The sequence below is a fragment of the Astyanax mexicanus genome, chromosome 6 (genome assembly GCF_023375975.1).
Source record: "Astyanax mexicanus isolate ESR-SI-001 chromosome 6, AstMex3_surface, whole genome shotgun sequence".
Taxonomy (NCBI): Eukaryota; Metazoa; Chordata; class Actinopteri; order Characiformes; family Acestrorhamphidae; genus Astyanax; species Astyanax mexicanus.
The window spans coordinates 31,458,064-31,480,914 of NC_064413.1; the positions used below are offsets into that span (position 1 = coordinate 31,458,064).

Here is a 22,851-nt window from a genome sequence, read left to right on the forward strand (position 1 = left end):
TTCTGGGACGAAGGCAAAATGAAAAACTTTTTAGAAAAAAGGTGACAAAATATAGGAGTATTCAAACTGTAGAATATTTGTAGACATTAGTTAGTTAGAAAACATATTAACTGATCATGAGAACCAAATGAAGCTGTTGCACATTAGAAAATATGCTTTTTAATTTAATAATACATTTCCCACTATATTGCAAGATTGCATTTTGAAAGTATTCTATTTAACCCAGAATGTTATGCACGTAATGAAAAAGACAAGTAGAAGCACCTTCCCTTGTAACTTAAATAATTTATTTACCACTAGAGCACCACAACAATAATGTGTTACAATACATCATAGTGGGTCAACAACATCATCAACATCATAAACAACGAACATAAAAATAAACAGCTCTAACACAGAGGTCACTGATCTGGTCCTTGAGGACTCCCAGCCTGTCCATGCTCGACTCCACACCTCTCCACGTCTGAGCCAGGCGTCCTACAGCCCTTCCTTATCTGGCTCAAGAGTTCTGGGATTAGAAACTCAACAAAGAGTGGATTGTCTGGGAGTTTGTCTGGGAGGACGGGATTAACAAGATCCTATCCCCTACTCTAATGTGACAACGCTGGTGCCTCCTTCCACTTCCCGTGTTCTAAGGAAGTCCACTGGCACTATTGCTATAACAGGGGATGTGGTGCTTGGTGGGGGGCTGTGGCGTAGTGTCACCTACATATTATAGGGGGTTGGTGAGAAATATTGGTTCTACACTGATCTTTTTTTTTTATCAGTTTTCTGTCTCAAAGCAGGGCGATTTCTACCGACAAGCCACACCCTGCCCTGTCCTAACACTTTTAATTAACACTTGGGGAAAGCAATGACTATAAAACAAAGAAGTAAACAAACAAATGAACAAAAGTTACAAATAAAAAGGTAGATGTAAAATACAGTCAGTGCAATTCATCGTATGAAAGAATCTTTGTTCCTCAGAAAAGGGGGAACAAACTCACAAATACACAAATAAAATAAGGGCTCTGTTCTTTGATTTGAGTGTGGCGCAATTTTTTTCTAATGGCCTGTATTTTGTGTTCATGGTTGTTCCAGCGCTTCAGTAAATCAAATAGTGTAGCCTTCTAAACCCACTCACTGCTGATGCTGATGCCACATTGTAAAACAGGCTCACTTGGATGTGCTCGTCTCTTATTGACCCCCATTATTAAAGCGAGACGTTGCAGACATCATGCAAGACGTCTACATGCTCTCCATCACTTTTCCAAAATCCTTCTTCTGTCCTCCTGCCCTTCATCTGACACGACACCCGTCCATCTCTCTGTTACCCCTCATCACCTGCTGTGACCCTGCTCTCGGTACCTCTCTAAAGATGTGATCATTAATCATTAAATTAGTACAACAGTCTTTTTTTATTCATGGTACTAGAGGCATCCTTTTCCCCTTTTACACAACCTCTGACACTAGTACTGGTAGGACTTATTAAATGATCAGTTTCAAGAATCAATCTGTTGGAGGAAGGATAAGCAATACAATATGTGGTAACAGGGTGTCTCCAAAACCAGGATTGAGTAACAGGATTGCCCAACAATGCGTTTACATGCACTTCATAATCCGATTATAAGTGAATGACTGCAGTTATCTGTATATTCAAGTAGTCATGTAAACAGCATACTCTCTCTGATCAAAGAATCTGGATTTTAGCTCAGCAATTGTATTTCTCAGTCCATGTGCACATGTACACTATGAACATGGTCTTTTTTACATATGCAAGAAACAGACCAAGAAATCTGTGAATAGTCTGGTCAAAAGTATTAATGGACTGGGGAATATGATTACTGAGCTAAAATCTGAATAAGAAATCCAATAAAGAGAGCTTAGCTCTTGGCTAATCATATTCCTCTGTCCATATACAGTACCTGTCAAAAGTCTGCATATACCTCTTCTCATTCACTGTGCTTTCTTTCTTTGATTATTTTTTTTTTGCATAGTAAACTTAATATTGAAGACTTTAAGGTTATTATTGGAAACAAAATGTGCTTAAGAAACCAAAATATGTTTTATAGGTCTTTGTGATTCTTAGTATTTTAATCTCAGTGTCTTCATGAGGTAGAGTCACCTGGAATAGTTTTCTCAGAGTCTTGAAGGAGTTTCTGGAGGTGCTGAGCAGTAGTTGCTGCTTTTCCTTCATGCTGTGAAGCTCCAGCTCATCCTAAATCACCTCAAATCACCATCTCAGTTGATCAGGTTTAGATCAGGGAATTGTGGAGCACAAACACATATTTGGTTTACTACATAATTTCATATGTGTACTTTAGAAATAATAAAAAACACAGAATGAGAAGGGGTGTGTCCAAACCTTTGATTGGTACTGTATTCTCAGATTTCTCAGTCATGATCTTCATTTTCTGGCTGGTGTATGTTCATGTTGAGCCCACTTGAGTTATTAACTCATTGATTTTTTACCAACTCAGAGTTTTCCCATTATCTGATTACTCAAGTTCAAGCAAACAAAATAGTTGTATAACTGACAAACACAGATGCTCTGCAGAAATCAGATTATGAAGTGTACCTAATCACATTTACTGATTTAATAGTAAGTTGACACAGTAAATTAGCCAGTGTTAAACAGTGTCAACACTGATAGAGTTAAATGAACCCTGTGAGTTGATTTAACACTAGCAGATTTAGGGGGTGATCAAAAAAAAAAAATCCCAAAAGAGGCCTAAATAAAAGTGTTGAAATGTGCTGTTGGTGCTTCAACTCCTTCCCAAAAAGAAATCCGCCCTTTAGAATGTGTATGTGTTTGTGTGTGTGTGTGTGTGTATGTCAGTGTTTTCCAATTGTGGCAGGTGTGTATACAATTATGTTCTATGGTCTGATTTGTATTAAAGATGCATAAACAAAGTCAACTCTTGCATTTCACTGTATTTACCAATCACTCCCACTCTCTCCATGGCTATGCCTTCTCCACTTCCAGGGCTCTTCATTCACACACTTCCAGAGCTCCTCGACAGGCAACTTTGTTGATCTTTTTTTCCTTTTTTATGCGACAAACCCAAACACTGAACACGTTACGAGGCATTCTTCACACCTGCTGCAGTCGTAGTTCACAGCCAGTGACTCAGCACAAAGCTGGATGTGTAGCTTGCTCGGTGGAAGTGTCTTGATCTCCTCTTGGTAAGCCCTGATATTCCATTCAGCTAAGCTATTTTCAGTCCTCCTTTTTTCTCTCTGTGTCCCTTTTGACAGAAGAACAGGACGAACATGGTCGCTCATAGTCCTAGGGTCATCGACGACCCCAAAGAACCAAATCCAGCTTTCAAATAAGAAGAAAACAATAAAAAACAACACATCTCTACAGTTCTGAGGGACGCACAGGTAAAGAAAGGAAAGAAATAATAATATTAATAATAAAAAGAAGGGATTTTCCATAATTGCTTGCTGAAATGAGGGATTCTCTCTTCTACTTCACATGTAGACACATCATGTACTTCCAGTGTTTTCCATGCTCACGTCCTGGTGTGATACGAGTGTGTGAGATGAGACGTGCTTATGAGGCCATTTTTTTTTTCCCAGCACACACACACACACACACACATACCCACACCCGCATATACTGTACACAAGTGCAAGGCAATGGCTCTGCATGCATGCCTGGGTATCCTTTGTTTGAATGCATTTGCTGGTTATAGGAATACATTGATTTATATTCCATGGTACCCTGCCTGCACAGTGCTTTCTATACCTGCGTGAGCCGTTTGTGACTGAATTTAAATTATTGTGTGTATGTATGAATGTGTGCGTGTTTGTGTGTGCATGTGTATGCGTATATGTGTGTGTTTGTGTGTGTGGATGTCTTTGTGCAGCTGTAGCCAGTTCCTAGCTGCATTTGCAGGACTTGACGATCATGTTGGAAAGCTGCTCAATTTTGGGAGTCTTGCCAATGAAGTAAAGGATAGTAAGAGGCTCCAAGTCTTGGGATACACAGCATGGAGAGGCCGACGCTTCTGGATTTATGGTGTTATATAGACCAAGGACCTGAGAGAGAACAGAGAAGACAAAGTTGACTCAACTGAATGGAGTTACACCCCAGTTATACATAGGTTGAACATGGGCTAGGTGGGTTTCTGGTAGGTATTAGGTGGGCATAGGCTCTTGTTGGATTTGGACATGTGATGTTACTGGGAGCTGGTTGGCTCGATATATTGCAATTAATATTGTGTATCATGTAAATGTCATTAAATATTATCCATATCACCCTGCCTTAGTTATGGCTCACCTTAACTCCTCTTGGTTTGATCAGGGACATTGATGAACTTCAATTTGTTGGGCCAATATGGACAAACCCTTCTGGTTCCCAGTTGGAAACATGGGTATGTTGTCTGGGAAATACTTTCTCCTACACTCATGGTTTTACACAAATTTTATTTTGGTCCCAAACCTGCTTTTCTAATCTGTGCCCACATAAATATGTTAATATATTGGCTAAGGTGCGTGCATAGAAACAGATTAGCTATAGTCTCAAACATTGTGGTTTCCAATCATAAAATGTCCTACATGTTCTCAAGTTTTCTCTGCTCACAAAGCACTTGATCCAATGAATGAACTAGTGAACTAGGTGTGTTAAAGCCAATTCAAATAACCACTGCTCTAACTACACTGCCAATAAACTAGTCAGCAAAATGTACAATGTAAAATGCCAACTGTCATCTTTTTACATTTACTTTAGTCTCGAGTCTTCTCGCAGTTCTTCTCACCTTGCTATGTTGAGTGTCTGCACTCCAGAGATAAGGACATGCTCCGGCACAGAAGTTGGCATTGTAGCCTTTTGGCTCATGGATCCACCTCCATCCCAGGTCCCTCTTGAAATCGATGTAGAGCGAGCGCAGGCAGCAGTTGTCCTGGACATTCCTGTGGAATGCAACAGCTGATTTATGAGGGTTCAGATGTACGAAAGAAGCCTGGGGTGATGGCAAAAAGGAAGCCTTTCTGAAATATACTTTTCTTGGAGTAAAACAGAGACTACAAGGAAGCTGACCTGGAGCAGAAAGCAGCATCCAAAGCTCGTTTCTGTCTGTGGCTCTTGTGCTGGGACTCCAGGCGGTAGGAAGGAAGCAGCATGAGCAACAAGTGCGGGCGACGCTTTTTACCTACACCAGAGATGCTATCATCAATCCCTGTAAAACACATATCATACATATAGTATTCTCAGAATTCTCCTGTAATGATTTTACTGTGAAAAAACAAAACATAATTTGTGGTTCTAGTGCTTTGAATGCCAATGGCACCTAAAATACAGTCCTGTGCTGTCTTTATGTTTTAACAATAGTTTGGTTAGTAATGAAATGAAAATAAAAACAACAAAAATGCTTGATATGCTTGATATTTTACATCAATAAACAACACAGAACAAATTATACTGAACCTTTTTATATACTATTAAAATAAGAAATAAAATTAATAATAGGATTTTATTGGCAAAAACGGACAAAGGTGTGTTTATTTGATTTTGCAAATAAACTCTTCATACTTATGCTAATAAACAAAGGGAAATATGTCCAAATTATCACATTATATAAACTGAAAAAAAAAAAAAAAGATATTACCTACCTGAAATCCTACCAAAACTACATAACTGTATTATTTACAGAACTAGTACAGTCATTCAATTGGATCAGTATCTGTCGATACTCTGCATTAAGGTACTCAGACTAGATCAGGAAGGAAAACAAAAATGGATTGGGACATCCCTAGCAATTTTTATCATTATCACAATTGTCTAGATCAGTGCATCAGTGGATTTATGAGATTAGACTTGCCGTTGTGAAATATGAACGTGCAGAAAACACAGAGCATCTGCAAAAGTCTCTGTAGCTTATAAATAACAAAGCATATGAAAACCAATTGAACTCTGAAGGAAACAAATGGTGAATTTTCCTCATTTCCCCCTCCGCTTAACACGCATCCATTCCCACACCCCAACCCACCTGCAAAGCGGGCCTCCAACTCCTCGCTCTTGTTTGGGATGATGTAATTATTTGACGGCACAAACGTACAGCAGGGACAGTGCAGGCTGATCTTGAATCCACTGTTTCTGTCTGGGGGGAGAGAAGGAGAGGGGAAAAGAGAAGTCAGGTCAGCTAATCTACTGCAGATCGATGAGCTCACCCCAGAGCTGGCGCGGGACGCAGGGTGAGTAAGACAGTGATAGCTCACTCCCACTCTTGTGCTCTCCTCAGCCCTGGGGAGGCACAGCCACCAGTCTTCACACTGCCGCATTCATCATAGCAAACAATGCTGACTAACTCTCGGTGCACTCGCTGCTCTCTCTCTCTCTCTGGCACTACATACACTCCTAATGCTCCCCATTTGTTATTAAGGCAATGAGGTGTGCATGCATGGGATATTGAGCTTATTTTTCAGACAGATTGTCTAGGCTTCTTTTTATTTAGGCAGGATATATAAGGAGCTTTCTTCTGTTCTGACTATTAACTCTAGGGACTAAAGTAGTGGGGCACCTGCTCATACAGTGTTTCTTATAAAGTCAAGAGTTTCTTAAAAGTTTCTCAATGAGTTTATCATGCTTTTGTTGGAGTAATTGTCTCTACTGTCCAGGAAATATTGTTTCTTACATTTTTTGGAGCATTTGATTTGATTTGAGAATTTAATTGCATTTGCATTCAGTAGCGACAAGAGAGTTCAGGAGGTCAGGATATTGGATGATCACCACCTCACGTCATTCTCAACTTCCTAAATCATTCCATAGGTAACAGATGGAGCAAACCTGGCCCAACTAATCAACTTGATGAATATTTTTTTAAATGATAATCTCTGTACAGTATGCAGTAAAGGCTCTTTCAACAAAACTTGTTAACAAGTTAATGAGACTATCTGGGCTTTGTCAGCAATAAATTAGCACTGCTATTGGCCTACTGGGCTACATATTCTTTGTAACATTATGTAGCATTAGCCCTTTACACAAAAGCTATAAATCACAGCTTTAAAATCATTGCGACTTGTAACATAGAAGATATAGTTGATACTACAGATTCTGCATGCTGCTACCTCCACTGTGTAACATTGAAGTGAGCAGGACGTCTTGGGGAAACAGCATAATGCTCATATTCAAAGCCATATTTATGTAAGATCTTTTAATATTACTCTACAACATCATTCCACATGTTTCCTACACTTCACGTGATGCGTGTTTATATTTCAGCTTGTCCAGAAATGCATGTGTATACAAGTGCGTACTTTTATCAGTGGCTCAAAGCCTGAATTACATTTATTGTCTGTACATTATAAATAAATTAGTGAATATTGCTGAACACCAAAAAATATATATTTTTGTACCTCTGTGTAGAAGCCATTCGCTGACCGCCTCCGTCACATCAAACGACAGCCACTCGCCCTCCGTGTTGGTCCGCACCACCTTGCTGTCGATGTAGCGCTGTGTGGGCGAAGTCAGGTCCTTGTGGGCCAGGATCTAATGGGAGGAACAGGAAGTGGTTCAGCACCCATAGCTCACAGCCTCCAGACCCTCTCCAACCCCTCTTTCCTTTCCCCCTCCCGCAGTGTCCCAGTGCATAGACGATTTAGGCTGGCCCTCTGCCCAGCAGTTAAAAACCCGGTTATACAGCCACACAGGTCTGTTGAAGGCCCCCCCTGGCCCCATATGCATCCTCCACCCCCTCCATCCCCATCCTCGTCCACTCCTTCCCCTCCCCTCGCAGACACCCTGATCGATTAGCCAGGTCTGGGAAAAAAGCTCGGAGGAGCTGCGCTGGCGGAAACAGATGCTGGCCGGAGCACGCTGTTATTGCTCTGTCCTTCATGGCTGCATGTTTACGTTGGACCACGCACTCCTTAATGTGTAAAACACTGCACAGTCTGCAACACTGAGAGAAGCTGAGCCGGCCTCACCTCGCCTCCATGGCAAACGTGAGACATGAGGTTTACACTGGGTCTCAGAGGCAGACAGAGGACACCGGAGGCCTGAGGAGCCCACAGCTACAGGCTACTGCAGGAGAAATAAGGGCCTCCTACTTTACACTTATGTAACAGCTGAACTTTGGCATATGAAGTTTGGTTCCACCCAGGGATTAGAAACATTTAATAAAAAGCCAAATAAAAACCAAAAATAACCTGCTTTCTAAGGTTGTTCTAAAGCGTGTGATATTTAATAAAAAAATAAATCATACCTTTATAAGAAATAAAGAAATAAAATTAGGGATGCATTGAAATGAAATGTTTTAGCCTGAACTGAAACTGGCTGAATACAGAATATTTTTTATTTCAGCTTTTCTTTGATTTTTTAAAAATGATTTATCTTTAATTACACTGCATAGATAATAACATATTTTTGTCATCCTTTGTACAGTTTATTTTTTATTTAACATCCCAACAAACATACCAGCACAATACTGTTTGGTATGAATAATATTGTATGTTTTTTTCAAGTTTGGCACAGAAAATGCAAAAATACTTTTTTTTTTTTGCCATTTCGATCACATAATTTTGGTTGCCAAATATTAAGGGCATTTGTATTAAATATTTTTGTGTTCAGTTATTAATTGCCCTGCCTGTTTACATCACTAAGATACACCCAAGCCCCAAGAGGCATTCTATGCTAAGAACAACATGACAGTGCCTTTCATATGTGTATCTTTCAGTGTCGATGCCAATAAAGACAAATAAAAACAAATAGAAAGATCAGATAGATAATAAAGAACCATAACAGTTTGCTATCATTCATTATTATTAAATATCCATCATTTAAATTACTGATCAAATCTATACAGCTGACTGACATGGGACAAGGCAAAAGTCATGGGACATGAGGCTAGTTCCTGTCCCATGACTTTTGCCATGTCGCATGAACGCTAAAGAACGCTGCATTGACCTGTGGGATTTGGTGGTGGGGTCTCCTGCACTGAATGTGATTTCTGCTAGAGCTGCTTGTTCGTTTGCATGGACAGTTCTAGCCAGACTTTGCCTGCCACGATCATTACATGCTTCTGTGCTGACCACTATATGTGGCAAAGTCTCCCATGACATATTCCTGATACACACAAATTAGACTGTGCATCAAGTAATGTTAAATGCCTGATCAGCTTTAAATATGAATTGTCCCATTTATCTGACTCCCGCTATCAAACCACCATCAAATCTCACTCAAATTATCCGATAATTTGTGTTGCCTTGCCAATAACAATAACCTCATTTAGGTTGACCTCTATGTGCAGGCCCAAACTGTTCTTTGAGATAACACTTACATACTATCCTATAACTTGCGTTGTATGGCATGCTAGTGTAAATCTGGAAATAGTAATTTGATTTCTGTTATCATCCCCAAGGCCTCAACTGAACATCTCAAATATAAACTAGTTAAATTTAAGATCGACCCTCTATTCTTTTCTATTTTATTGCATCCAGAACAAGACAATCTAAAATATGTTCTTCACTGAGAGAACAACTTTTGGGATGAATAAGCATCACACAGGCCTGCATCAGTGAGGGAATTGGAGCCTGGAATAAATGCTCTCTCTTTGCACTTCTGTACTACATACATCATCATCATCTGTGTGTTAGCGAGAGTAAATCCCAGCTTAGCCAGTGTTTAATGCACCTGTCATGGCCGCCTCTGGACATAAACAGCACTGTGGGGAGAGGGCCAGAGAGGGGCAAGAGGCAGGTGGGAACCCGACAGCAGTGGGCTTTTCACTCAGCCCCCAAGACCCTCCACACTCTAAATCACAACACAGCATTCCGCACACATTTCCCTCCACACACACATAAAGAGAGAGCTGATCGATGGGCCGGCCCACCTGCTGCAGCCTACAGGCCCCTCTATGCAAATAAATGAACACGGACGGAATGAGAGCGAGAGTAATAAGGGGACACTGAACGTGAAAAAGGGAGAGCAAAAGGGAGGGATCACAAATCATACAAAAGCTCCCAGCCAACCTGATAAACCTTGGCAATGCTAACGAGTCTAGATGCAAACACGTTGGGATCGGATCCCTCAGAAGGCACAGCACACCCTCCTCCCATCCACAGACCGTGACGCCATTGAGCAAGCAGATGCTACACGAGGGACGAGTGAATGACAAGAACTATATATTCACAGATAAACAAGACACAGGTGCAGACAGTAAGTAATTCCAGAGAGGCGGAGCTACATGTAATTGGGATAAGACCATAGCAGAGGCTGGAAAGGGCAGAGTTGGGCCCAATCCCATTTTACGCCTTTGCCCTTACCACTTAGGGACACACCAAACTGAGGGTGTTGAGAAAACACAATTGGCGTCAAGATAGCTGTGCATGCGTCCAAAGAAACCGACAAATGTAAATTTTTTTCTTTGTTACAAATTACGATAACTATTTCCTTAACTTACTTTAATATAGTGTTAATGTATTACGACCCTTTTTTTATTTACAACAAACAGTACAAAATCTTAAGTAGTGGTTTAACCGTTTCACCTTAAATGCTACAGCAGTTACCTTCTGAAATCTAAGGCTGTCACATGATTAAAGGTGGAATGGAAAAATTAGCAAAAGGAGCTAGCGATTAGCTAACTTTATCTCTCTATCATAAAGGAATTGAAATGGATGATAATGAATACTAGTCGGTTTGTTGTTTGGATTAGGGTTAAGAAAAGTGTTAGGGCTACATGAGAAATTTGACTTGAGAGTTTGTAAAGAAGAGTTCACCAACACGATAATTGTGCAATTTGCCAAAGAACCCCACAAATGTATCCCATAAGTTCCCATTCCTCATTAAATAGTATAGCAGCAGTTACATTGTGGCACTTAAGGCTGCTGTGTGATTTAAGGTGGAATAGGAACTTTAGCTAGCTAGCTACCTACCAAGAAACACTATTAGTGACATATTTTTATGCTTGTTACGAAGAAAAGGACCATTGTACATTTACACTACATTAAACTATACAAATAATTCAATAGTTATTTTAATTTTTAATGAAGAAAATATAGATGTGGACGATAATAAATGAACAATAAATTGTCGCATTCTCCCCTCTCTGCAATAATCTAAATTGAAATAAAGTCCAATATGAAGGTCGTCTCTGTTGTCACTAAAGGGACTGGCATTTACAGAACTCTAAACTACAGAGTTCTTTTTTATTCATTTATTTATTTGATAATGAATCAGGTTCTTTGATAATGAAGGGCTGTTCCATTTCTTAAAGTGAGGATTTCGCTCACCCGGCACTCAAAAACAAGACGTAAGGGTATGTATGAGAAATGGAATGAAAAATGTATCCCCATTATAGTTATACATGACTACATGGTAAACTAACTGATGAACCAATGCTGATGAGTCACCTGATAAAGCTCAATGCGCTGCTCAGGCACACGGGCCTTGGGGTTCTGCAGCCTGAAGATCCTCAGCTCAGCTTTCACCAGGTTGGAGGCGTTCTTCTCCATGGGGCTCACATCAAACCTGAGCCGTCTGAAGTAAGGGTTGTAGTGGTTCGGAGGGATGGAATCTGCGAGACACAGAGAAGCCCTGTTATTAGTAATCAAAGCTTTTGTCATTGGATGTGTGGGTTTGAAGATGTCAAACAATATCAAGACAATAACTGTTTTTCAGCTTTTGGCAGAGCTCTTCCACCAGTGATCAGAAACCGCTGCCAAACGATCGGGGTTATAGAGGGAGCCATATGGTGGACAGCTCGGAGCGTTCCAGAAGACCTCTGGATTACACCTGCAGTGCATATCTCATCAGTTATTCAAACGGGGGTTACTTAGAGGATGTTGGAATCCATGTTGGATTTCCTGATTCATAACATCTGAGTTTATATCAGAAGGAACTGGAAAGTAAACAGTAAGATGTGATGTTACACAGATATTATGACATGACACATTAGGCCTAGAATAAGGACTTTTTTCGACAGAGGCTAATGAACAGGTCGTGATATCCTGTGTACCATAAATAAACCCCTCCAAATCAGATGTTTTTGTAAACAAATCAGAGGCAGCTGGAGGAGAGAAGGCCCCACTCCATATGGCGCCTGTATGAGCCCAGTAGTACAGCAGCACTCACGTAATGCTCTAAACCATGTGCGACTGCTGTGTGCTGCTCTGACAGGGCCATGTACACGATGGAGCAATATACTGCTCCTCTCTGAAAATATAGATATTTAATACCATGCAATCTAGGTGTGAACAATCAAGAGAAAAAAAAAACTAACTTTTTACAAGATAGACTATTCTCGAATAGAACTAAGGACATGTAATACTATACTATTTTATCTAACAGAGAATCTGTCTAAAAACCATGTGACATGTAATTATGGTTTGCATCACAATGTTATTCAAATGTTTCTTACACTGCCTTCCCAGCTGGGCAACCACTATCATTGTGGAAAAAAACAACTAACAACTAAACAACTAACACATAGGGCCCTATCTTACACCCTAAAATGTGGTGCGCTGATGCACATTGCTATCTTACACCCAGCCAACAGTCGTTGCGTTGTTTAAACAGCAACAGTGCTTGTAAATATATCTACAAAAATGGAAGTAGTGGTCTCAAAACGAGGTGTGTTCAGATAAGGTGCACCACTGACTGAATACAACCTAGGCAGAAGTCAACAGTCAGGTGTTCATTGCTATCTTGGCAGAAAACTGTCAACATAGGCACGTGCCCAGCACATGCACAACCCCGCAATTACAAGACACACTGAACATTCTTCAAACCAAAAGTGTCAAAATAAAAGTTTAAAATATGTTTCACCAACCAAATAGTATTTGCTGAGATGACCCTGGTGACAGGATAAAAGATTTCCCTGCATTAATCAGACAAAAATCCAGAATGTTCTTTGGGTTTTGATCAGAGCACCTTCAGAAAACCATTTGAAAACATTTTAAGTTTCTTGAAAATGCCATCTAACATCTTACAGTATTAAAAAGTATAATATAATTAAAATGATTGAAAATATGTATTGTGCAGCCCCAATGTCATTTTAATAGAGATAGCACCATACCACTTTTTCTTTTGATGTTGATATATAACTCTTGCTAACTGTAATTCACTTATCTTTAAAACTGCTGTCACAAGTGTTGGATGGTCAGTTGATGACAATTTAAATTAGGCAATAATGTTAAAACTTGTAAAAAAAAAACCTCTTGAAAATCAAAACAATCCAACAAAAGCTCTTTGGGCTCCCCTTAAGGAGTTTTTACAAGAACCCTAGATATTCTCTTGGGTTGTTAAATTTCTCTATTTTTCTGACAGGTTTAGTAACAGTAACTGTAAATGGTTAGATGTGTCAGACCATGCTGTATAATACTGTTCCATAAGTAACCATATAAAATTTATTTAAAAAGGTTCCTGGAGATGAGGAACCCTGATATTTCTGTATCCTTAAACTTTCACAGTGTGAAAATACCCATTTACAGTAACAACATGACACAGTCACACAGTTTGATCATGTGCTAGTTTCAGGCTAGTTTTATTACAGGGTTGGGTCAGATTTACTCATGTTTTCCTTATCCTATACCTAATCCAGAATTTTCTGCTGATATCAGCTTGACACCCATATCAACTATCAATAATATATATTGATAAACCTCACCTCAACACCTTACATTCTTATATTAGCCTATAAATGGACTAAATTGACTTGCAATTGAGTTGCATTGCCCCGAGTTCATACTGCCGTTTACCCTCAGCAAAACCACCCTGAACTGACATGCGGCGTGATTCTACTCAAACCACAACATGTGTGTCCCTAAACCATGTGTGAGCTGAATGTGCTTAGCATGCTGGGCCTGAAAGAAACCATGCGCATGGTTGTGTGGGCTTAGTAGGAGCCTGCTCAGTGGTGTCGGACAAAGCCCGAAGCCCTAAATTGATGGCTGTTAGGGTGCGCAGAAGCCAGGGATTAGGGAGCTGCGGTGGTTTGTTTAAAGAGCCTACACAAGCAGGACGTCCGTCCAGAGGAAAGCGAAAAAAAAATGCTTAACAGCTGCTCTGAGAGCCAGCATGACTGAAAGGACAACCAAGGTCTTCAAGAAAAGCTATTTACCAACTTCTACTTCAAAAACGAGTGCGTGGGTGATGAGCCAGACGGAGACATTTGATAGTCGACTGTAATCCGCAACCAGCGCGGAGTGTGATGCCTGAACTGTCAAGAATGCACTGGACAGCATTTCCTGAGGTAATGCATGGTTTGTTCTTACTGCTTTGGTTTGTGGTATTTTGTCACCATGTCATTTAGGTTGATGTGTAGTAGTGCTGAAAACCAAATGGAGTCCAACTAAATGGATTTTTATGTACATAGAAGAGGGCCTTACATATTTTATAATATTAGCTAATACTGATGCCTAGTTACCATACCAATATTGACAAAACCCCCAGAATATACAATACATAATTATACATAATGATCATTCTCATATAGTACTTTCCCATCCAAGTCTGTTTGCTTCAGACTTTGGATTTTGACTTAAAAGGCAAGTGTAAAAGATTGTGAAACACGGTTCATACTAAAAGACCAAATCTGGCCTGACCAAACTGTGGTGTGTGTTGTTTGCAGTAAGAAAATACTTTTTTAAAGAGGTTTGGAATTTTGTATGAATTATATGAAGTTGAGCCAAACAATCAACACTCAAAAAACAATAGAGGAAGAAAAAGCGTTGTTCTGAAATCTGATTCATCATGCATATATAGGTATTTTCTATATCTTCTGTAACTGTAGATTAACCCTTATTTATTATAACAACAATAAAATGAATCTGATAGTAATATGTCATGCTCATTCAGCTGCATGATGAGTGCGCACTCGAATGAAGTCCAATTTGGCACAACACCTATTAAAACAGGGGTGTCCAAACTACGGCCCGCGGGCCATTTGCGGCCCGTTTTCTTTTTTGGAGTGGTTTTCGCGAGGTATTTTAGAAATAAAATGAAATTTGGCCCGCAGGTTTTTAGAATGTGAGATTCAAAATTTGAACGCTGGGTGTCAGAAAACGGACCAAAGAGTCTATATATGCGGCGAGATGAGCACCTGTAGCGCACAAAACGGACCAAAGAGTCTATATATGCGGCGAGAATGCGCACTTGTAGCGCAGAAAACAGACCAAAGAGTCTATATATGCGGCGAGATGCGCACCTGTAGCGCAGAAAACGGACCAAAGAGTCTATATATGCGGCGAGATGCGCACCTGTAGCGCAGAAAATGGACCGAAGAGTCTATATATGCGGCGAGATGCACACCTGTAGCGCAGAAAACGGACCAAAGAGTCTATATATGCGGCGAGATGCGCACCTGTAGCGCAGAAAATGGACCGAAGATTCTATATATGCGGTGAGATGCGCACCTGTAGCGCAGAAAACGGACCAAAGAGTCTATATATGCGGCGAGATGCGCACCTGTAGCGCAGAAAATGGACCGAAGATTCTATATATGCGGCGAGATGCGCACCTGTAGCGCAGAAAACGGACCAAAGAGTCTATATATGCGGCGAGATGCACACCTGTAGCGCAGAAAACGGACCAAAGAGTCTATATATGTGGTGAGATGCACACCTGTAGCGCAGAAAACGGACCAAAGAGTCTATATATGCGGCGAGATGCGCACCTGTAGCGCAGAAAACGGACCAAAGAGTCTATATATGCGGCGAGATGCGCACCTGTAGCGCAGAAAACGGACCAAAGAGTCTATATATGTGGTGAGATGCGCACCTGTAGCGCAGAAAACGGACCAAAGAGTCTATATATGTGGTGAGATGCACACCTGTAGCGCAGAAAACGGACCAAAGAGTCTATATATGCGGCGAGATGCGCACCTGTAGCGCAGAAAACGGACCAAAGAGTCTATATATGTGGCGAGATGCACACCTGTAGCGCAGAAAACGGACCAAAGAGTCTATATATGCGGCGAGATGCGCACCTGTAGTGCAGAAAACGGACCAAAGAGTCTATATATGTGGCGAGAATGAGTAGTATATTTCATTATTTGTTTTATTGTTTTTTGAGTCTGTGGCCCGTGACTGCACATATATTTCTCCTTCTGGCCCACAACAAAAAAGTAATACAATACAATATATATCATACAGGCCTATGGTCTGACCGTTAGTATCTTACATAATCATGTCAAGTCTGAATTAGTAATCTGGTAAAACATCAAACTATTATTACTAACATCTAACATCCTTTTAAAAATAAATAAAAAATAAGAAACAACTGATAAAAGCTCATCAAATGCCAAGAATGCCTTGAAGACCGTTTATTCAATTATTTCCCAGTCAACATGACATTTAATAAAATAATATTTTTTTTCAGAACTGGAGAGTTAAGCCTGTACCTCAAGGTGGAATGATGGACAGACACACCTGTGGATTTATTTTTTTATCAGATTAGAAGCAAGAGTGAAAGACTTTATTCTTCTTTGTGTAAGTATCATATATCTAAGCTCTTAAGAATTACCTCCTGAAAGAAGGACTTTCTGTTCTTAAATCTGATTAACTTAATGACTGGAAAGGAAATAAATGAAGGGTGGTCTTTTTTGCACAGTACCGTATAACTGGCCATTTTAATTGAAAGACATTAAATAGGAACAGCTGATATTACAGGTTACTGGAATTACTGGAGTTTAAGCTGCTTACAATCTTTTACAAGTTGTCACAGCTGCCAAGACCTAATCAAGAATCATGTCTCAATCTCAGGCCTTTGCTTAGTCAGACTAATTCTACAATATATGTACACAACTCAATAATTTTTGCTAGATATTGACCTAAGTATTGCCCTTTGTGTTAATATAAGCAAGGTGAGCTTACTAATGTGAACAACAAACCCATACATTGATCAAGCATAACTTTATGACTACCTCCTCCAATATCAATTTTTCAGCTCAACTGATCACACATTGTAGCTCTATAATTACAGGCTGGAGCGCTGTATCTATTTCTCTACATACTTTATTATCCTCCATGTATTCTGTCTTTAATGCTCTGGATCCCACAGCATCACCACAGGCAGCTATTATAATTTGGGTGGGTCAGTGACACTGACATGGTGTGTTAGTGTATATTGTGCTGGCATAACTGAATCAGACACAGCAGTGCTGCTGGAGTTTTTAAACACCTCAGTGTGATAGCTGAAGAAAGACTAGAGGATGATCAACACAAACTGTGTTGCAGCAACAGATGAGCTTCTGTCTCTGACTCTCCATCAACTGTATTTTCGCACTATAGGGTGCATTGGATTATAAGGCGCTCGATCAATAAACGTCAATTTTCTGGTCTATTTTCATACATCGAATTATAAGGCATATTATGCGACATTAGTAAGGAACAGGGGTGTTGCCATGTTTTCCTTCTAATTCAGTAGGTCTCATTGCTGGTGGGCAAGACCAGTAAAGCTAAGGTAAGTTAAGTAAACAAAACTGTAACTGTAATTCTTAAAAAAAAAAACGAGTGCTGGATATTAATCTACACAGATTTCTCTCCGGAAAACTGTTTGTTTGGGTGAGTAAAGTGCTTCCGTTTATTTACAGTAAGCTTAGATTTACAGATTACCACTAAGGCTTGGTGCAGCAGCATTAGCATTTACAGCTAGCCGTTAACAGTTAGCCAGGTAATAGCTAGTGATTCGTCCCACATAGCTTGTTTTACCATGGTAAACACGCAGGCTACAGACCAAATATACAATAATCACTGAACAGCGACAGAGCTAGCACTCTGTCTAAAAAAGTACACAGTGAGAAGACAGTAGTTAAAAACTCCAGCAGCCCTGCTGATTCTGATCCACTGATACCAACATAATATGCGTAATATCTTATATTTATCTTAAAAGGATGATGATATTGTTTATTGAATTTAATACTAGGATAATATTTTAGCCAAAAAAAGTAGTTATTGTGACAGGCTCTTCTCTTTCCCTCTCTCTCTCTCTTTCTCTCTCTCTTCTCATGGACGATCACAGTGACAGGGAGCCAATACTAACTTTTCACTGTATGACCCAGAGGACAGATGGGCCAAGACTAACGGAGCTCTCGCTAGCTTCCTTCCCATCCATCAAGTGAAAAAAAGTCACACTTCAAACTTGCAGTGGGCCAGTGTAAGGAGCACAGTTTACATAAACTTCTCCCGAGCATCCTGCCTCTATGAATGACTCCGCTGTGCTCGGCTCCACACTGGAGGCTTTTAGCCGAGAGCCGCCTCAGCAAAGCCTCACCGCTGCGGTGAACACACACCATTGTGTGTTTACACACAAATTACGTCACACGCGCACGCACACGCGCACAGATGATGAGACCTCTAATCTTAATATACCACGATTTTCCTGTCGCACTTCAATCCGCTGGGGAATTTGGGCTGACTCAGTAAGCAAACCACCGATTTACTGAGGTTCAGTAGCAAAGAGCAGAGTCAAACCACGCTACCGCTGATTTATACGAACGTGACATGAAAATGATCCACCACAACTGGCGCCGCTGTGGGCTGAACACACACTCGCTCTCAAAGCAGGATTAGGAATACTGCAGTGATGTCACATGTATCAGTGAGCTCACGCTACAGTGGGGTGGCTCGTGCTGTCATGTGGCATAAAAACAAAACATACCATAAAGAAGAAGAGAAGGAAGAGAAAGAAGAGAAGAAAAGATCTTTCAGAAGTCCTCAGAAGCTCATATTCTCACACTGGCTGAGGCCCCGGGACATGCCAGTGTCTTCTTTAATTAACGTCTTTATAAGAAGAAACTAAGACTTCACATAAACAAGACTGGATTTATAGTCAATCTACAGATCTGGAAACAGCTCTGAAGTGCATATGAATTCTAGTGAAGTGCTAGTAGTGAATAACAGCACACTGCCTTACAGTGATTTAAGTACATACTGTAAAGACTTACAGTAGGGCTGCAAAATATACTGTTTAAGCATCGTCATCACTATGTTTTGATTCTTGACACAAGAAGTGGATACACAGTGCTGTCTCTGTGTCTGTGTGAGTGACAGGCGGCCGCAGCCTGGGGGGGGGGTCAGGAGTAAACACGAGGTAACCGCATGGCCTCCATCCACATGGTTGGGCACGTGCTGGTACACACACGTGTCGAAAGCTGTGCACCTTAGTACAGCACAGTTTTGCGTAGGTATTTCCAGTTACAGCTGAATTTACGCTTTTAATCCGAGGAAAAATTGCTCTTTTTATCTTTTTAAAAGCCATTTAGATGCCTAAATAAAAGGGCCGGTTACTGTTGTTTTGCTGTTTTCCTCAGGTTTTAAGTGCTGGATGCTGACTAAGCTCTTGATCTGTCCAGACGCGAGACAACGTGCGGGTGGGGGCGGGGCTGCTGATGTCATGGGCCCTGCATTGTTTAATATCGCGATATATATATCAGCGAAAAAAGAATATTTGCAATGTGAAATTTTTCAATATCGTGCAGTCCTAACTTATTGCTTTACATTTGTAAACTGGACTTATTTTTATAGCATTACATTTGTAAACTGGACTTATTTTTATAGCATTACATTTGTAAACTGGATTTTTAACTCAGAATCTCCCTAGTATTCAGATGAGCATTGAGATAATGTGATAATAAGTGCTTTGACACTCTGCATGTTTTACCTGTCTAAAAGTATAGCTCAGGGCCTATCTTAGATACAGTACAACCTTATACTTGTAGCAAATTACAGGGTTGTCAGCGATGTCAGCTGGAATAGTTTAGCATGCTTTTTCAAAGCATCAGATTGGATTCAGTTTAGTTCCATATGGCCTTGACTGACTATGATTTAGGTTATCTTTTCATGTCCCCATATTTGCTTTATTTGCCAATTGTGAGCAGTAATTAGGCAATAATGCGCATGGAATCATGATATAGTATAGTGTGAGATATTAAGACAGATGTCCTGCAGCCTTAGGCACAGGTCTGAACTACAAAGTTCTGATATTTGTGATATTCCTGAGATATTTCTACAAGAAAGATTCTGGGAATAAAACAAAATAATGATTAACAAGAAATCTCGGAATAAACATCCTGCTGAGTGTGTTGTCATGTGACAAAACTGACTGGGCAACTGTTTATTAAATAATAGTCGTGCATTCATCATAATTAAAGTAAAATCTTTAATAATCATTATATTGATGTAAGGTCATACAGCCCTGCACTAATTGTTATCAAACCCAGCGCTCTGTAGCTGGCAGGGTGTAGAGCGCTTGCTGCTTGCTCAGGTTGCTTGTTGTTACACACAACACAACATTACATCAGAACTATGGGCAGATACTTCTCATGATTCACCCTGAAGGCTGTTTTTAACCACAAAGGGAACTATTTATAGTGTGAGTGTTATTTTATTACTGTGTTATGTAGAATTTTCACCTATATCACTTTATTAATCACACTTTCTTTCAATTTGTAGTTAAACTATTAATTAACTTTTAATTAATGGTTTACATTGCCTTATTACACTTTTTGATGCAGGTATACTCTAAAATAATTGTCTTTAAAGGAACTGTGTTTGTTACAGCTGGATTGTTCATCTGCTGCACAATATTATTACACCGGCATAACATGATGTGTTACATCAGGGGACAGCTTGGGAATGCCCATACAGGTATACGTTGTGAGATGTTGTATTGTGCGGTCAAATAATGGTCAGCATGCTCATGGCAAGGCCTGATAATGTTTATCAATGTTTTTCTGCATTTAACATTCCTCAATATGTCACAAAGTGTCACGTGTACCGGAAATACATTAAAAAAGGCATTATCATCAACAGTGCTGCAGCTGTGATGTGATGTGATTCTAGTTCTTATCTATTTTATTATTTTAATAGATTAATATTTCTATTTAAAAAACTCTTCACTACTGCGAGTTGATTACAGTTAATAATTGAATAATATAGTAATTCAACACTCAGTAATAGCTGCACCTTAATCATACATATACATCACAGAGCATATAACAATATGTTGACCACAATAATCATTATGCTCATGTTACTGTGATTCTGCGATTTTATATATATTTATCGCAAGACAGTTCTCTGAGATACTGGCATCTGTATTACTGAAGAGGATACAAAACTTGTAAATAAGCAAATACCTCAGGTTTTTCCTATTAATTTGATTAGCGGGACCACATAGAGTAATGGGTGCAAGTGTTAGGGACTATAGAGTGCCTATGTTTCTTTAAAAAATGTAAACTTGATACCATATATCGATAACATATTGCAAATGAATAAGAAACAATATATCACAATATCAATATTTTGTCCTGCCCCTTGTACATGCTTGTATTTCTTGAATTTATTGTCTGCTGTTTATTGTACTTTCTGTCTATGCATCTAATGCACTAATGTCTATCTTTGCACTAATGTCTAAATATCACCATACTAACAGCGTTTCATTGTACTGTACAACCCAGTATCGGTATCAAGTTCCGTTCTATGGCAATTCTCCAAAGAAGCATTTTATTGCACTTTCATTTCAGAATTGGATGATGTTTTTTTTTTTTTTAGTTTCTCTGTGGAATTCACTCTGCTCACATTGAGCCCATGTGCCTGAAGTCTTTCAGATGTTTCTCGGGAAATAGGATATACCTAAGCCATTTGCAGTTCTGCACAGTCGCCATCACGCAAATTTGTGGAGGTGCCAAGGCACTGGGAATAATTATTTCAAGTTTACACATGTAGAACATACCAGCATCTGCACATGCCCTCTCTTCACGCTCTCTTTCATAAATCACTCCATCTCAGGCCATTACAAACATTTGGCTAATAGACCCTGAATGGCTTCCTGAGTGAGCTGCACTTGTGATGAACAGGAGGAAACTTGTACTCACAGCCATCAAACACGAGCTTCCTTCCTGAAGGGGAAGGCTAACACACACACACACACACACACACACATACACACACACATGCCGTTCCCTCCTCTTCCTTGTTGGCCTGGAGGCCTGTATGCAGCAGTGAGAGGCAGCAGCAGCAGTAGATCTGTGCTCGGCCTGTTGAGAGCCAGCCACCACTATCTCACACTCAACCATCTCCCGGCCAGCGCATCTCCAGCGTCGCCTCAGCTCACCCCGGTGTCCTCTCAGCTATGTGCGTACACACAAACACACATGAGGCTATGAGATAATGTTTGTTTGCCTGCAGATTACATGCATACTAGCGGAGGAGCTGTTTACCCTAAACAGGACGTGCATTTCGGACGGATTACATTAAATGGACATTTGTTCTGGCAAACAACCGTCCCAGAGCAGGGCCAGGAATTCGCTGCCTGTGTCCTATGCTGCCCCGATGACCCCAACGCTGTTTCCTGTGCCGTGGAATCACTCCAGAATGTCCTGCCTGTGGAAAAGGAGTGTGTGGGCTTGGAGGCTGACCTGCTTTCTCTGTGACGCCACTGTCTCTCTGACTGTCCTTGAGCATGCAGATATAACTGCTGTTGCTATGCAGGCCTTTTAGTCTCCCATGGTTGAAATGCAGAGTTATGCAGATGGGTATTTAATGGGGAGATGAGATGGCACTCAGATGGAGTTACTCACACCAATGGAGGAAAAATTTGAATGACATGGGCAACACTAGATCATATTTATAGTGTGTAATGCATAAATAATGCATAACACATCTCACACTGGAATTGTAGAGGTTCCTGCACTAGGGATAAAGTGTTAATAGCATGTCAAATAGCATTTCACATATTTTTAATCAGCACTAGGTCTGGCGATGCAGCTGGCCATGGCATAATATCTGTTTCTTTAAGGCAAAGCAGTATGAGTATGAGCATCGTCCTGTTGGAGCAGCACACTGGATTGTGCATTCAGAAAAGGTAGGGCCACTGATTACAGGACCTTATTAATGTAACACTGAGCTGCCTGTAATAAAGTACAAAAG

General features: G+C 40.2%; 1 protein-coding gene across 1 annotated transcript in view; it reads right to left on the reverse strand.

Moving 5' to 3' along the window:
• Positions 1-265: 265 nt before the first annotated feature.
• tgfb2 (transforming growth factor, beta 2) overlaps positions 266-22,851 on the reverse strand; it is a 38,753-nt gene continuing 16,167 nt past the window's right edge. Inside the window, exons 2-7 of the mRNA XM_007251800.4 lie at positions 11,335-11,498; positions 7,342-7,474; positions 5,976-6,086; positions 5,027-5,165; positions 4,746-4,899; positions 266-4,026 (exon numbers count right to left, since the gene is read on the reverse strand). Of these exons, the coding sequence (XP_007251862.2) occupies positions 3,868-4,026; positions 4,746-4,899; positions 5,027-5,165; positions 5,976-6,086; positions 7,342-7,474; positions 11,335-11,498 (860 nt within the window). The 3' untranslated portion in view covers positions 266-3,867. The remainder of the gene's footprint in view (positions 4,027-4,745; positions 4,900-5,026; positions 5,166-5,975; positions 6,087-7,341; positions 7,475-11,334; positions 11,499-22,851) is intronic.